Source organism: Chlamydotis macqueenii, chromosome 1 (assembly GCF_036417535.1).
Source record: "Chlamydotis macqueenii isolate bChlMac1 chromosome 1, bChlMac1.mat, whole genome shotgun sequence".
Classification (NCBI taxonomy): Eukaryota; Metazoa; Chordata; class Aves; order Otidiformes; family Otididae; genus Chlamydotis; species Chlamydotis macqueenii.
Window position 1 is genome coordinate 141,662,000 of NC_141556.1, and position 15,965 is coordinate 141,677,964.

General features: G+C 39.9%; 1 protein-coding gene across 3 annotated transcripts in view; it reads right to left on the bottom strand.

The window, feature by feature from the left end:
* The window catches only part of LOC147602296 (CD99 antigen-like), a 34,812-nt gene that overhangs the window by 2,616 nt on the left and 16,231 nt on the right, over nt 1–15,965 (bottom strand). The window contains exons 2-10 of one of the 3 annotated variants that reach the window (XM_086768526.1): nt 8,338–8,373; nt 7,925–7,975; nt 7,402–7,434; nt 5,860–5,901; nt 5,670–5,711; nt 4,125–4,196; nt 2,810–2,851; nt 2,136–2,246; nt 1,246–1,299 (exon numbers count right to left, since the gene is read on the bottom strand). In XM_086768526.1, coding sequence (XP_086624652.1) covers nt 1,246–1,299; nt 2,136–2,246; nt 2,810–2,851; nt 4,125–4,196; nt 5,670–5,711; nt 5,860–5,901; nt 7,402–7,434; nt 7,925–7,975; nt 8,338–8,373 — 483 coding nt within the window. Of the gene's footprint in view, nt 1–1,245; nt 1,303–2,135; nt 2,247–2,809; nt 2,852–4,124; nt 4,197–5,669; nt 5,712–5,859; nt 5,902–7,401; nt 7,435–7,924; nt 7,976–8,306; nt 8,374–15,965 lie in introns of all 3 variants that reach the window. The other 2 variants (XM_086768516.1, XM_086768535.1) reach the window with 2 other exon arrangements.

Sequence of the window (15,965 nt, forward strand, 5' to 3'; positions counted from 1 at the left end):
TTCACACCTGAGTTCTGGTGAATCATGGCCAAAATTTTAGCATATCCTGATTCTAACTCATATTAACTGCCTTTGGTAGAAGTCTTTGAACAATACTGCTTGCTTCACTAAATGCATAGCTGAATTGAGGATACCTGCCTATCTCCAGTCCTGACTTAAAAGCCAGTCACAAGAAAATGTTTTCTCTTTCAGAGTTTTATATATTTAACAGCTTAAAGGAAAAATGCTTATAAAGAGGATCATGAGCCAGAGGGAAGTTTATAGCAAACTGATGAAACACCTGAAAGAAATAGGTATACAAATTTCTTTAAAACCCCAGAACTAGTTCTGTAGGTTTAAGACTAAGCTCACAGAAGAATATACTGCAAATTTGTATTGCTTTGAGATTTTAATATTCAGTGTTTCAAAGACACTCAACAAACTTCAAATGAGGTTGTACTCCTTCTTCCTTTACCGACCAGTCACAAGGGGTAGAAGCCCAAGCTTTCACCTATGCTGTTTCCTCCACATCTTTCTATGGCTTCATTGGAGTTAATCATCTGTTCCATCAGCCAAGTACCCTAGACAACCATACCTGGGAGGGTGAGGTTGTTAAGGTTTTTGTTGCTTTAAAAGAGATGCTTCCACAGCTGTCACTATTGTGGAAAGACTTATTATTTGATGATTCTTTCATACAAGTATCATTCTGTGTTCAGAACAGAGAATGTTTTAGTTACAACAACATGCTAGTAAGTTCAGTCCTCCTTGCCTCCAGAATAGTTTCATCTGTGCTCAAACACCAGTAACATTTTTAAATATGTATTCTTGCAGAGTTCCATACGGGTTTACAATCAAAAAAGGTACCAGATTCCAATCAGACACAAGATACACTAACAAAACACCTGTCAGTTAATTGCAGTTATGTATCACACTAAAGGAGCAGGCTTGAGTTTCATAATTGTCTTTAATAATACTTTTGCAGAGAAAATTCAATTGTTTACTTTCTCTAAGTTCCTGTATTTCAAGGACCCCTCAAGGCAATAAACCAATTTATTCAGAGAATAAAAAACTAGACAAGAGCGGTCATATTATCAGAACTGAAGTCTTGATTCAGTTCTAAGTTAGTTGTCATGGTAGTTACAAACATTTTTTTTAAACAAAACAAAACAGAGCAAGTAATTTTCTCCACTACATTAGATGTCAATAAAGTGCATTTAATAGGATCCCCACCAAAGACCTGATCTTCCAGCTAGATTCTTCTCTTACCAGGTGGCTCAGATTGCGCTCCTCGATTGCTTTCCATATTCACATTCTCTTCATCTGCTGGGAAACAAACAGACATTTAGCATTCAAATTCTCTTATCTTCAAAGTTGTCCATTAATAGAAATAATTTGAGAGAAGAAACAGCACTGAAGAAACTGGGCTACTGATGGTAGTTGAGTTTCCCTGGTGTTGCCTGAATGTTTATTTTAATGTGCATGGTAGACGTTACTCAGTTTCCAGTCTTCCCAAATTACAAAACAGCAGTACCTGGCTAGATTGCTGCTCTATCATCTCCCTTCACCAAGCAGTCACCATGACTAGAAAGGATAAAATGAAAGCTTCTGCTTCACCTATCACCCACAGTACTTCCCAAGTTCTCTGTCCAAGTTGTATCTTATTTAGATGGAAAGGAAGTAGAGAGCAAGCAATAGACCACTACAGGAGAGAAAATCATTTAGGGAGGAACATCTGGGTAGTTGTCAGAAATCTAACATGTAGGCAAGCATCTTATGGAGACACAAAGGCAAAATTTATAAAAGTAGAAATGACAAAGTAATTCCCAGCTTTAAAATAGTCTCTAATCCCCAATCTCCACTCAATTTTCCTTAGAGAAATGTTCTCGTGAAGTCTCTCCTGCTTACTATTTAGAAGAAAGTACTTCTAAGAAATACAAAGCCTCAAGTCTGTTTGCTTCTGAAAGCCTAAATTTTGGGCAAGGCATTCTTCAGACATCCTGTCTTAGACGACTAGTAAGAGAGGTTACTCCCTGCGAACACAAATTCACTGTGCTATTAAAACTACCTTATGCATAAGATCAATTTCTAGCCTCCATATAAATACAAAAATGTATCCCTTTAGACAGTAGAAAACCAAACTAATTTAGAACTCTTACCGCTTTGTTTGAAACAGAGTTTCTTCTTCTGGTAAGCAATGAAACTAGATACTGCTCCAATTACAGTAGCAACCACAGCACTTACAATTCCAGCTATTGCTCCCTGAGAACCTGGAAAACAAAACAAAACAAAAACCACCACCAATGTTTGTACAACATTTGTATACATGTTCAGAATCAAAAGCAATGTCAAACTTGTATCATCTCAGAGTAAACCCTGTGAACATTTCTGGAAAACAATAAACTGAAATTATTACAAGAAACTGTAGTAATCGACTCTTTCTGTTTTTGTGAATAATTAAAAGTGAATTTTCTAATTTTATAACCATTGATTTCTTAGCAATGCCTATTGTTAAGCAACTTAAACATGCCTGCTGTGAGTTCTATTTATTAAAAAAGCAACCCTTTCACAGCCAAATCTAAGTTGTATGTATGCAATCACTGCACCATCATCTCTGAGACGTTAACATTTTTTAATCATTTGCAACACAGAGATTTTAAAGAATTACGAAAGAAGATCTTGAAAGTAAGAATTCCAGATTCCGAAAAAGTTTTTAAGCTGAAACCCACTACCAGCAGCGACCATTCTCGCAGAATATTAGCAATGCAGAAAAACCCAGAAACAAAGCTTCAGACATGCAGACTCCACCATACACACAAATTTATGCATTTACCCTCAGCTTCTTGGCCGCCATTTGAACTTGGGCCCTTTCGTTCTGTAAAAATGAACAAAAAGTTTAGATTTTTACATGTCTAAGGAACAGTCATATCATAATTGACAATCTTTTTGTCAATTAATTGTGCAAAATTACAAGTCATCTATTATATGCATACAGTGCTATGCTCTGGCACTCAAAATTTCCTATTTTCAAAGCACAGCCCATGGTGATGCCAACTTCAGCCTTGGGTGCTCAGCACTTCTACAAAATGAGCGCAGCACAGCTGTGAAATCTGGTTGAAGCAACTAGCCCACCACCACCAAATACTCAGTGAAGAGGAACAGCATATAATTTCAAGGTAGCATTCAACTGTATTTCCATCTTGTCCTAAAATCTCAGCCTTGTTTACTAAATACCTTTGCAATTCTCTTAGCAAATAAGACAAAGTTCTACAAATACTATCCTTACTTGGTAACCTGCACCACTGAAGCAGGAACCTGTGCAGATGAAAATACCATACAAGTCTCAACAGATGCTTCTTGCTCCTGCCAATTTTCAAGTTACTGCCCCAAAGGAACCTCGGAAGGTGAAAGCTTCCCAGAAAATTAGCATTAGTAATCTCTGAAGAAGTCAGTAACCAGCAGCACATCTCAACATCACATCAAGATACTTAACCCGACTTGGAAACAGTAAAGTTGCAGTAATGCACACAGGGACAACTAACCCCATCCTAATGATGACCATTACTGCAGCTTGTTCCCAATGACCATCTCTGTACTGCGCTGCACCACAACAATTAGACATAGCAGACTACTCAAAACAAGTTTAGTTTTTATACTGCTCACAGTAGATACAATCTACATCACTTGGGAGTCTAAAGATCAATTCATCCTGGGACACAGATGAAATCTTTGAGAATACAAGGTGGACCCTCTTCTGGCCCATCCCTGGGCTTTTCAACCACAAGAACTACAAGAAACTGAGAGTATGTCACAGATCTGAAAGTAACAGCTGAATGCCTTTAAGAACTATGTTTGTGGTGAACTTTGAAATAAGTACCACGTTCACATCTCTGTTTTAAAACTCATCTTTCTTAGCATAACAGTGAAAATAATTGAAGGATCCTAAACGAGTTTTAAGTTTTAATTATCTTGTGGTTTTTGGAAGAGACAGAACACATTGCTTTTGAACTGGAAGGTATGCTCTTAAGCTTCAGACACCAAAACCAAAGGTGTTACAAGTTGGACCATGTTAACCAGGTTGTGAGCAAGCTTTTATCAAAAGCTCAGGTAGCCACAGGATCAATACAAAGCATAACCTACTATCTTACCATTGCTGCCACTGCCATCGCTGCCCCCCTTTGGTAAACTGCCATCATATAGATCTGAATCATCAAGGTTGCCTACAAAAAGAAAATAAAAATATTACCTTACATGTTTCAAGTTCAGTGAAAAGACACCTCAAGGCACATAATGACATGGAAGTTTTCTCTAAATCTTTCAGCTGAGTTCGTGGTGGTTTTAGGCTCAGTGTCACAGTCACAACATGTTCATGTTTCAAAAGCCCTCCCAATCTCAAGTCCCTTCAGCTGGGTGCTATATAGTTTGACAGTAGCTCTGGACTTCCTGAACAACTGAGAGAAGTCAGTGTCCAAGAGCAGGTAGTACTGCACAAGTCATTGCCAAAGCAGGCAAGAAGCCCTGTAAGCTACTTAACTGGAACAGCCCAGGTCTCACTCTCCTCCTGTTAAAGCAGAGAAAGGACACAGACAGGAAATGAGCATTTCTTCTCAAAGCTGCAGCTGTGAATGTTTCTTCAGAGTTGAGTTACTAAGTTACAACCAGTATTTTGAACCTCTACAACACAATAGCTAGGCTGGGCTGTGAGGAAAAGAGTTCAACATGCCACAGTCTGGTGGCTGCAGTATTTGCCTGACAATAGGAAGATCCAGATATAATTCCCTCTTTTGATTTATTGTGGGACATTGAACCATTCCCTCTCCATTTCAACCATACCCTGTCTCATGGGGTCTGAGTTCTCCTCCTTCCCTCTGCTGCCAAATTAATCTTTGGTTTACGCAAAGCAAATCTTGCTTCAAGCAGCAAAACTAAAAGCATTGCATCAGAAGATGTCTTAGTTGGGCAACAAAAGCACTGTACTGAAGCATGCAAGATTTGAATTCAAGTATCTGCTGCAAATGAGGTAGGAGAAGGAACAAAGACCAGGGCCTGCATTTCAGGTAAGGACTCTTTACCACCATATTCCCGGATAATGGCATCATCATAGCTGCATCCATATGAATTTGCTTTGTTCTGAGTTAGGCAAAGACAGAGAAGATCTCTAAAGCACAACAGGCAGGGAAGGACATGCATTTTAAGCCTATCTTTCAAACACAAATGAAATTTATTTCTTAACTGAGGCCTTTAAAAGAAAAAAGGAAAAAAAAACCCACCCTTTAACTTTGAGCTTTACCTTTAATTTAGATGCTTTAAGCATACAGTTCACAGGTAGTTACTGCTAACTTTTTAGCAGGGATTCAGTTAGTAAAGATGAAAGGACTCAATCCAATACACAGGTACTCCACCACAGGCAGCCAAGAACAGCACTGCCCCATGCGCACACACTCTGTCCCATCCTTCCTCCTCCCCACACGACCCTCCTTGTAAGTGAAAGGAAGGTGACTCAACAGGTTTGTTATGGAATTTCAAGACTGTTGCAAAGCTTATTTCCAAGACAATTTTTCCTCAATCCTCAGTGTTTATCCAGTGCAAAATCTGGGATCCACAGCAGCCAATTAACAAGGTGTAATTATTTTAAGTTTAACTGAGACAGAAAAATCGTGTCACGATTCAGGAGTTTGTGCTAGAAGCCTTACCACTGTCCTTAGGATTGGCAGGTGGATCGTGCTTGGGGTTATCTACACACAAAAGAGAGAATTAGGAAAAAAAAAAAAAAAAAGGTTAAGAGAGCAAAAGCAGACGACAATGCAGTAACTTTGAAAGGGACTAGGAAAGATTAACAAATACTTTTCTACTGTTCAGAAATTCCTCTTAGGTCAGTCTTACCAGTGTCTCTAGGATTTGCAGGTGGATCTGGCTTGGGGTCATCTGTAGACAGATAAGAATAAAGTGACCAAAGTTACAAGTGTGGAGAGACCAAAATCACAACAGATAGTGACCTCGAAAGACTATCTTCCCCATGACATTTTCCTTTCCTTTCATTAGCTAATGCTGTATTTGTTTGGTTATTTTAGGTTAAGCACCGCACTTCAATGCAATTAAGTGTTTCTACTATGCTAGCCTGTATATCAGACCCCTGCTATAACTGAACGCATACAGAAGAACTCACTAAGCTTTATGCAGCATTTCAGTTTGCACATCTGATTTCAAGAGCTGAACTTTAACTTCTTCTACCAGGCACAAATTACTAGGCCATTTCCTCTTTCAAAACTACCAGATTTTAACCAACAATACAGGCTAGTACCTCACTTAGAAAAAATAAAATAAAATAAAATAATAAAAAAAACCCCACATGATAGAACTAGAAATATAGTCCTAACAATGGAACTTCATTTAGCTTGCCACAAAACAAAAGAATAAGAGAACTCAGTAATTATCTCAGTTCTGTTTAGTCACAGTCTTTGCTGCCCACATCAAATTAACACACCAGCAGTGGTTTTCTAAAACTGTCTTCAGGAACAGCTGAACCAATCCAGTGGCCCATTTCTTCTGTATGTTACTTCTCCTTGATGTTGTATGGTGTTGCCTCCTCCCAGCTGTAGCACAAGTCAGATCAGGTCTTCTTAGGCTTGCTGTATATTCAAAGCGAAGAGGCAGGCACCTCCAGAGCACAGTCCTAACACTCCAACTTAGGCTTGTCATCCTATCAAGGATCCTCTCTCTTCACTTACCTGAACTATCTGATTCATTTAGCCAACTGTTTCTCCATTAGCCAATTCTGTTTTCAAAAATGTTAGCAGTTGGAAACAGACTGCTTTACGAGACAAAACCTCAAAGGGCTAAACCAAACAGGCCAGTAACCAGTGCTACTGTCCTACAACCGTATGCCCTGTATTAGGAAAGCCGTCTATACTGCAACAGGTCTACTGATGGTACTCAAAAAGTTACTGTGCATTATCTGCCTAACTGGACGCACCTTTTACCAGCTGAGTGAAAACAATACTGCAATTTCTACTGCTGCCCACACTGTAGAGCTGAAGCACATCAGAAAGGGTACCTTCCCTTAACATTATTTCAAACAGATTAGTGTTTCCCTATGCTACTAAAATTATTTCCAGAAAAGGAAGAGATTACTTCAGATTTAAACACTACTTTCATAAGTAATATTTTATGGAATTAGTGCCATCTAGTGAAAACACAGCAACGAAACAAGTAGGACTTGGCTAAGAAGTGAGTCAAATACATACAGTTTTTATGATTCAGGCCCTTAAAAATAAAGGTAAATAAACGTAACTAGACTGAAATTATTTTTACCTGCAGTCTGCTACCTTAATCGACTCAGTGCCCTTGTTACATTTAGGTAATAAAGGACGGATGGCCATTGCACAAAGTACCACTGAGCAGTATCCAGGAAAACATTACACTTACCAGGATGAAGAGCATGTTCCAAGTTTAAATCATCTACAAAGAAAGAAGCAAAGTTTTAAATGTAATGCAAAAACTGAAATAGTTTCTCAGAATATTTTTACACAAAATGCACCTCACAACGTTCTCTCCAAGAATATAATGGCATACTCATTCAACAGTGGCCCATGGAAGAGCACCACAGAGTTACCAGGCATTATCTGCCAAACTACATGGTGCTTTTGGTGATCACGGACCATGCCAAGGGCCAGCTCAAGGTGAGCAAGCTCAAAACATGCAGATTGAAAGCCAACAGAAAAGACTCTCACAGGGCCTTTAGCCTGTGAAATCACACAGCAAATTTGTGAAAGCACTAGCAGAAGACTCCAAAATACAGAAATCCTTTTGCTATTAGGGAATTGCTTTCTTTTATAGAAATATCACAACTCTGTGTGCCACTAACTTGAAAACTTCAGGCTTTCAAATTAGTATATACAACTATACTTGACTTCACAGTAAAAGGCATTACAAGACAATTAGATCTCACCAAAATCTGATGGTGCTGGCTTCCGAGATGGAAGAGGCCTCTTTGTAGTTTCTGTCAAAGATGGTTAGAAAAAAAAAAAAGTTGAAATACTATTTAATACACTGTTCAGAAGACACATGAAGGACAAATTTAAGCCTATGTTTATACAATCAAAAGCACAAGTTCAATTCTATACAGCAGGACATTTTCCCCTGAAGAAGAACCCTTGAGTGTTCCCAAAGACAAATCTCAATTCTATGCAGCCAACGTTTTGATACACTCATAGCTAAATTGTTCTACTGAGGTTTAAGTAAACCATATATGGGGAAAGCATCATGCTTGGTCATGCAGTGATACTCAGAAACAAACAAGTCAAAAGAGCAGCCACTATTTTCCCACCTACCTCCCAAAATTTGCAAGAATGTAATAATTACCAAGTGCATCTTCTAAGCTGAAGCTGTCATCATTGCCTGCAGAAGATGAAAGCAACAGTAAGAACACTGGTTTTTCTTACTCAAAACCAACACTTATTACAGTCATAAACATGTCTTTGATCTCTCTTGAGGTACGTTTCCTGCTTCCTGCGTCAGACTAGAAGAATGTTTCGAGTGAGGGCTGAAGATGGTATTCTTCTCTATTTCTCCAGACCACCATCCACACATCAATTTAGGGGGAAAAAAAGGAATAGCACTAAAAATTGTCTCCATAGAAAGGATCTGGAGGGCCAGAACACGTACTCCTACAGCCAATATAATGCACTTCATTCTTTATTCTTGCCACTGCTATTGTATGCTTTCTTAGTGCCATCCACAGCATATTCTTCCCCAGTCTTCTTTCCACTGAACCACAAATGAGAAGGGGTACAGCTCCCATTCATAAGAATTTACAAGATTCAAGTGTGAAGAGTAGCCTTGGAGCACAAAGGTCAGTATGAAAGTTATATGATGGGTAATGGATTTAATACCTTGGCATTACGAATTAATTTTCATGGGTTTACAAGACCTTCTCTTTTCCCCTAAAACAGGTTAACAGTATGAAGGTGGTTAAGTTATTAGCACAGATGATCTTGAGCAGTCTCTTTAACTTCCTAAAAGACAGCTAAACGCAGCTGTCACCACTATGGGCTCTCCACTCCAGGAAAATTAAGTTTCATTTTCAACCCTTATGAAGAGAACATTCTCTACTGCTAGATTAGGTCAGTTGCTAGAGGTACTGCTGCTTTCCCAGCCAACTGCAAACACACTAACTCAATACATTCATGATACAAACCGGTTTCACAGCATGGACATAGCAGTGTGATCTCAGCAGCAGAGGCTTGTAAGATAAATGGACAGCTAAAACAATTGCTTGGGATACTTCTGGTTGTTCATCATTCCTACGTTCATTGAAGCATGGAAAAAGGCATGAAAGTAGATACCAGCCATTCAAGAAAAAGACATCCAAATATATTGCTCCAGCCCCCCCCAAAAAATGGATGATTTTTTTTCTACCTACTGAGTATCAAGCCAGCCAGAGCAAAACTTAATTCCAGTCAGAGCTATCTTAATTCAGAAGACACACGCATAAAGCATTGATGTGTCTGGCTTTTCCTCTTGGAAGGTAGATACAGAAGAGGAATCAGAACTGGCTACTGCAAAGTCTGAAAAGAGGAGTAAAAAACAAACCTCAAAAATCAAACCACAAGCAGAATGTTCCTTCTGCTTACGTGACAGGCCAAGTTAAGACAAGGACAACTGACAATTCTAGTACCAGGAATGACGGATGCTCGTATACTTTGTGATGTCTTTCATCTCAACTGAGGTCAAAACTGAAATCACTTTTCCTTCTCAGATAAATGCACTAATAATGCCACTTTTTTTCCTAGAGAAGAAATGAGACTGAGATAGATTTTATTTTTTTTTCTTCATATGGAAGCAAGGAATGACAACTGGAACAAAAAAAAAAAAAAAAAAAAAAAAAATCAAAGGCAGGCTTGCAGTTTCCTGAAAACATTCTTCAAGCTTGTCTTGAGTTCAGCAGAAACTGAAACTTGAAGTCTAAACAGCAATTCCCATACTGTAACATTTGAACTGAGTACCACCTTGCTCACAGCCCAGCAGGGAGGCAGCATTGCCTGGTCAGTGATGGGCTCCTTCATGGAAACAGAGGCAATTCATGGCTTTATTGTGTTGCATGCGCAAAGTGCATTTAGAATCTCCCGGACGAAGTAATTAAGCACAGATCCTGGATAGAAAGCAAGAAGGTATTTTACTTGGTGCTCTTCACTCCAAGTGGAGATCATAAAGTCTTTTATATATTTAACTCATGAAAAACTGTTTCATAGAATGGAAAATATTTGCAGGTTGTTTATCTGAAGCCTACACCACCTTGCAATACAATCTTAAAAACCTCAGTAAAATAAGCAGTTGCTAAGACCCAAATCTCAGTTACCTCCAAAGTTACCCCTTTGTTTAGATTACACCAAGAAACCTCCATATTAACAGACAAAAATATCAACACACTCAAGAGAAATTTAAACAGATATTTGCACAATTGTTCCTCAAACTTGAATTCTGGTTTGTTTCCTCAAAGACATATCCCTAAGTCAATTAAGGTTACATTGGTGGGTGTATTTCAAGAGTAATTCTTCTTTTTAGATGGAGCGGTAGAGGGAAAAACAAGCACATATAGTCAACATTACGCTTTGGCGCAGCTGAAGTTTTACCTGGAACAGAAAAGAGGCTATTTGAAGAGTCTCCCACTGCCACCATGAAATTTAGTCTGAGAACTCTGAATGGTTCCAGCTGCAGTGGTTTCTCTCAAGAGGAGGAAACCAGAGCAAAAGATTGTGCATTCAGTGACATTACTATTTTAAGGCATTGTTTTCACACATTATCTTCATGGAGAAATAATTTAGGATGAGACTGCTGACTGTTCATCTCACATAAGGCATGCTTTGAGAGAGCAATAAACAAATTTGAGAGTTAATAAAAGAAAAAAAAAATCATTCTATATTGACTGGAATTACTCAATATTCTGCAACCACAATTCTGTTTTCCAAGCATGCAGCAAGACATCAGAGTTTTCAAACACGTTACTTTATCTCAATAATGGTAGCAGAAAATGACAAAACCTAGCTTATGAAACTCATTACAATAATCTGCACTCTGAAATTCTGGAAATTTGCTTTCCCAGCAAAGGCTGCATGTTTCTCCACTGTTCATGACAAATCTTCACATGTCTTTAAAGTATTTGTTTTTACAACTGTACTCGCTCAGCTTTTAGCATGGGTAGGTCCAACTAAACTAGAAGTTCAATTACTTAGCCTGAAAGGAGAGAGGCTCAGAACGAGGGATTCAGCTGGTTCCAGGGAAGAAACAATCAGACGACCGAGATAAGGCCACAGAACTAGTAGCAGGATCCAAGAAGAAAAAGTCAGCAAAAATATGCTGTACTCCCTAGAGGTTTAAGGAGCACTCAGCGTAACTGAACTTACGAGCATTTTCTTAGTCTAAGCAAAGGTAATTACAAATAAAGCAGATATTGCATTGTGTATAAAGCACAATACAGCAAGTATTTCTAGCTCCGAGGGGCATGAGCAGATTCAAAAACATTTCAGAAGTGTCCACACTATTTTCTTTCCATGTCCGTAGCTCAAAATACGAGGATCTCAACAGACAGTTCCTCAGCAGGCTGTCCCCAGTAACCTGCATAGTTGGTGTCAAATAGGGGAAAATCAGCAGGTAAAAATGACCAAACATAAGCTTCTGAAAAGCTGATGAGCTCAAGAGAGCCAAGTAACTATGCAAATGGGAGTCCTTCGCAGAGACCCATCACCACTGTCAGATACCTACTGCTATGGTATTAGGTTAGTTATATCACATTCCAATGCAGAAGCCTACATGAGCTTTGGAAAGCTCCTCCACTTGTGTATGGTGACACACCAAGAAAGGAGACTTGTGATGAATCACCACAAACATAACTTTCCAACTTGAGCAAGAGACTGCTTGAATTTTGGTTTCCAAAAAATGTTGGTGGTGGTCTCCTTCCCCCTCTCCCCAGCACCCTGCACACCACAGGGTGCCACAGAGCCTGCATGCTGCAGCTGGTCTTCCAGTTGTAGGCCTACAGACCAGGTGACAGTGGTCAGTTTGTCCCTGTCCCATTGCTGAATGCTACCTGCCACTTCATCAGCAGCCAACTAATTTACAATCATAGAATCATAGAATATCTCAAGTTGGAAGGGATCAATAAGGATTATAGTGTCCAGCTCCCTGCTCCTCACAGGACTATCTAAAACTAAACCTTATGGCTAAGAGCATCATCCAGATGCTCCTTGAACTCTGACAAGCTTGGTGCCATGACGACTTCCCTGGGGAGCCTGTTCCAGTGACAGACCACACTCTCAGTGAAGAGCCTTTTCCTAATGTCCAATCCGAACTGCCCCTGATGCAGCTTCATTCCATTTCCTGTGTCCTAGCACTGGTCAGCAGAGACAGGAGATCAGCACCTCCCTCTCTGCTGCCCCCTTTGAGGAACTGGTAGACTGCAATGAGGTCACCCCTCAGCCTTCTCTCCTCCAAACTGAACAAACCAAGTGACCTCAGCAGCTCCTCCTAAGTCTTGCCCTTGAGGCCTTTCACCATCTTGGTTGCCCTCCTCTGGACATCCTCGAATTGTCTGATGTCCTTCTTACAATGGCAGTGCCCAAAACTGCACACAGTGCTCAAGATGGCGCTGCACTAGTGGGACAATCACTTCCCTTGACCAGCTAGCTATGCTGTACTTGATGCACAGCATCAGGGGGTTTTAAAATTGAGAACCTGAAACGTGAAAACCCAGGATACAGTTGGCCCTTTTGGCTGCCGGGGCACACTGCTGACTCACAGTTAACTTGCCATTGACGGAGATTTCTTTCCACAGGGCTGCTGTCCAGCCTGTTGTATTTCAGTTTGTACGTATAACCAGGATTATCCCATCCCAGGTACTGAATCTGGCACTTGCTCTTGTTAAATTTCATACAGCTGGTGACTGTCCAGCTTGGGTCTGTCCTGCTGCTTAGCCCCTCACTTTAACGAAATCTGCAAAAATCTTGAGCTCAAGGAGGCCTCTCATCTCTGTAGAGTTTACACAAGATTGGGCAACCCTCTTGGGGTATGAGGATGCTGGTAGCAACAAAGGCATAAATTCTTGGGTAACCAGATGAAAAGCAGTCTCTCCAACTTCCAGCAGGGAAACTGAATTATATACTCCCGTGTCTTGTGCTCCTTCCCCTTGTGGGACTGAAAACATGAGGAGTAAAAATATTCAACACCTAACCGTAACACTAGCTGCAGAAAATACAGGAACATAAACATATTGAAACTTGTTCATTAAACACTTTAAATAACAGAACAAAACCATCACATCCTTCACAATTGTTTTCTAAGCTTACCAGCACTTGATTCCAATCCAGGTTTTGCCCCACCAGCATTTCTGACCTACAATAAAAGACTTCTACTCCTCAACTAAAACTCTGACAGTTATTTTCCCACATGTCCTAAGCAGGCAAAACCAAGAGGAGCAATTTAATCACACAAAAAACTAAGAGAAAGGTGACTTGGTTGTCCATACCTTGCCATAAGAACTGCCTTCCTAAGGTTTTAAATGGAGATCCTGGAACATAAAAACCACTCACTGAGGGTAGAAAAAAGTACTTAAAACTATACTCCTCCTCTCAGTCAAGGCAGAGGTTTGCAGAATAGATCCATCCATGTCAGGAAATGCAGATGGGATGTTTACTTCCACTGCCAAGCAGCAGTTTATAATTAGCCCTGCCTGGAGTCTTATGACATTAAAACCCCCAGAGTTGGTTTCAAACTCTGTACCTCCTACAAGTACCCACCTATCGATGGTGTTTTTCAAGTTTAGTTTCTCTGCAGAGCAAGACAAACCAAAAAGCTTTGCATAAAGTTCTATTCAGAAGAACGAAGTCCCTTCCTACCTAAAATAAATATGTCCCAAACACAAATAACAACTGTAAATCAGCCAAAAAACAAAGATATTTTTTACATCTGGGCAGTATCTGCTTTCTGCACATCTGGAGTGTTCACTAATGTATCTGATGGGAATAGTCAGCTAAGCCTCTGCTGCAACGAATAAAAAGATTTATTTCCTCTTCAAAAAGACGCATGACTACCCTAATAACTATCACATTTAATTTTTGTACAGTGATCCAAAAGCTACTTCCCTGATATGTTATTTTATTTGCATCAATCTTGAAAATACAGTACAGAAAAAAAGTTAGGCAATTATGTGGTCCGATCTGACTGCTAGAAAATAGTTCTTAGACTAATCTGTGATTTATTTTAATAGTTGAATTACTAAGTATTCCTTAGGGAGGAGAACCAGAGCTGGTGGCCGCTATGGCTGGGGCACTCAGCTGGGATAGATTACTAATTAGCCAACAGCTGGGATAGTTTACCCAAATTAGCCAAAGGGCCATTCCATCCCATCTGACATCATGCTCTGTATATAAGTGAGAAGGGTGATGAGGGCAGCCTAGGAAACTGGACATTGGGATTTACAGTGAGCTATTGTACTATATTTGTTTTCCATCTCTGTTTTGTTTTCTTCTGTTATCTCTCTCAAATTTATTTTTTGTTTCATCTCAACCCATGAGTTTTGCTGCCTTTTGTTGACCAATTCTTCCTTCTGTCCCACTGGAGGGTGGAGGGAGTGAGTGAGAGACTGTGTAGCTTGGTCCTAAATGAGGCTAAACTACAACACACCCAAAAATGGCAATCTAATATTTTAAGAGAGCCTATGAGGTCACATTTTGACTCAAAACTATTTTCTTAAATAACTGTAGTCATATGAGTGTTTTTAAACAGAACATGGTAAAAAAGACACTTACTGAAGAAAAAAAAAAAAAAAAACTTGCGTTTTCAAGCACAGTTTGAGAATTTTGTTTGTCTAAAAATCCCCTATGCACTGGGTAACTTCTGTTGCCCCTTTGAGCAGTAGAAAGCAGGAAAATGCAATGGTGCTCTAAACATTAGCTATAAGCCGAGCTTTCCGGGGAGGACTTGATGTAGGAATAAGAGAAGTGAATGAATAGCTCTAAATCAGCAGAAAGCACACAGAGGAACTGAGTCAACCACAAAGCTAGAGTTAACACAAAGGCAACAGCCCTGCCAAATGCTGAGCTGCTTATCCAGAAATGAGAGGAGGTAATGAGAACCACATCACAGTCCCAAAGACCTAAGAACTCCTGTGAGTCCCTTCAATGAAGCAGTGAAGATAAAAGCAAATATTTGGTACTTTAATCACAATCTGCCCAGTGACAAGTTGTCTACCACAGTCTTGTTGTTTTCTTACTATTTGTAATTCTGCAAGTCCATAACCGATGTCACCACTTCCCCTCCAAGCAATGGTTTGGATGCTTGGTGATTCTCTTCTGGTTACAACTCTTGCTGTTAAACCAACATCAAACATTGAATGGTAGAGCCACAGGTCCCAGATCTCCTCCTTAAGCTTAAAAGAGCTTCCAAAGCACTACCAGCAGCTTGGAAAGAGCTAAAGTATTTTCAGTGCTTCAGGGAAAGTTGTTTCTTGGAGAGAGTACCTCCCCCACCTATTCAAAATATTCATAACCTGGCTGGCCACGGTCATGGGGAACCTGCAGTGGCTGACCCTGCTGGAGGAAGAAGGGGTGGTATTAGAAAGTCTCCAGAGGTGTCCTCCAGCCTCAGCACCCTGTGGTTCTGTGACGTGGGCCAGTTCTAGTCAGTGGACTAAATTCCTTGTGCTACAAAACTCATACAACTACAAATAAAATAAATCACTCTGTCCCTCTGCAATTCTTTTCACAGATGAGAACTGAAATACACTGCCCTGCCCCGTAAAGTCTGTAAGTGGAAATCTAAGCTACACTAACACAGGCTGTTACAAGAACATTTGGGTGACAGAAGCATGGCACTTGCATCAAGAAATGACAAGATCCCAGTTTTGGGATCACTGGGATAGAAGTGGGAAGAGAGGAAAAAAGTTTTGCAAAATATAACAAAGGTGCTGAATCCAGATGGCAACAAGTAAAAAGATA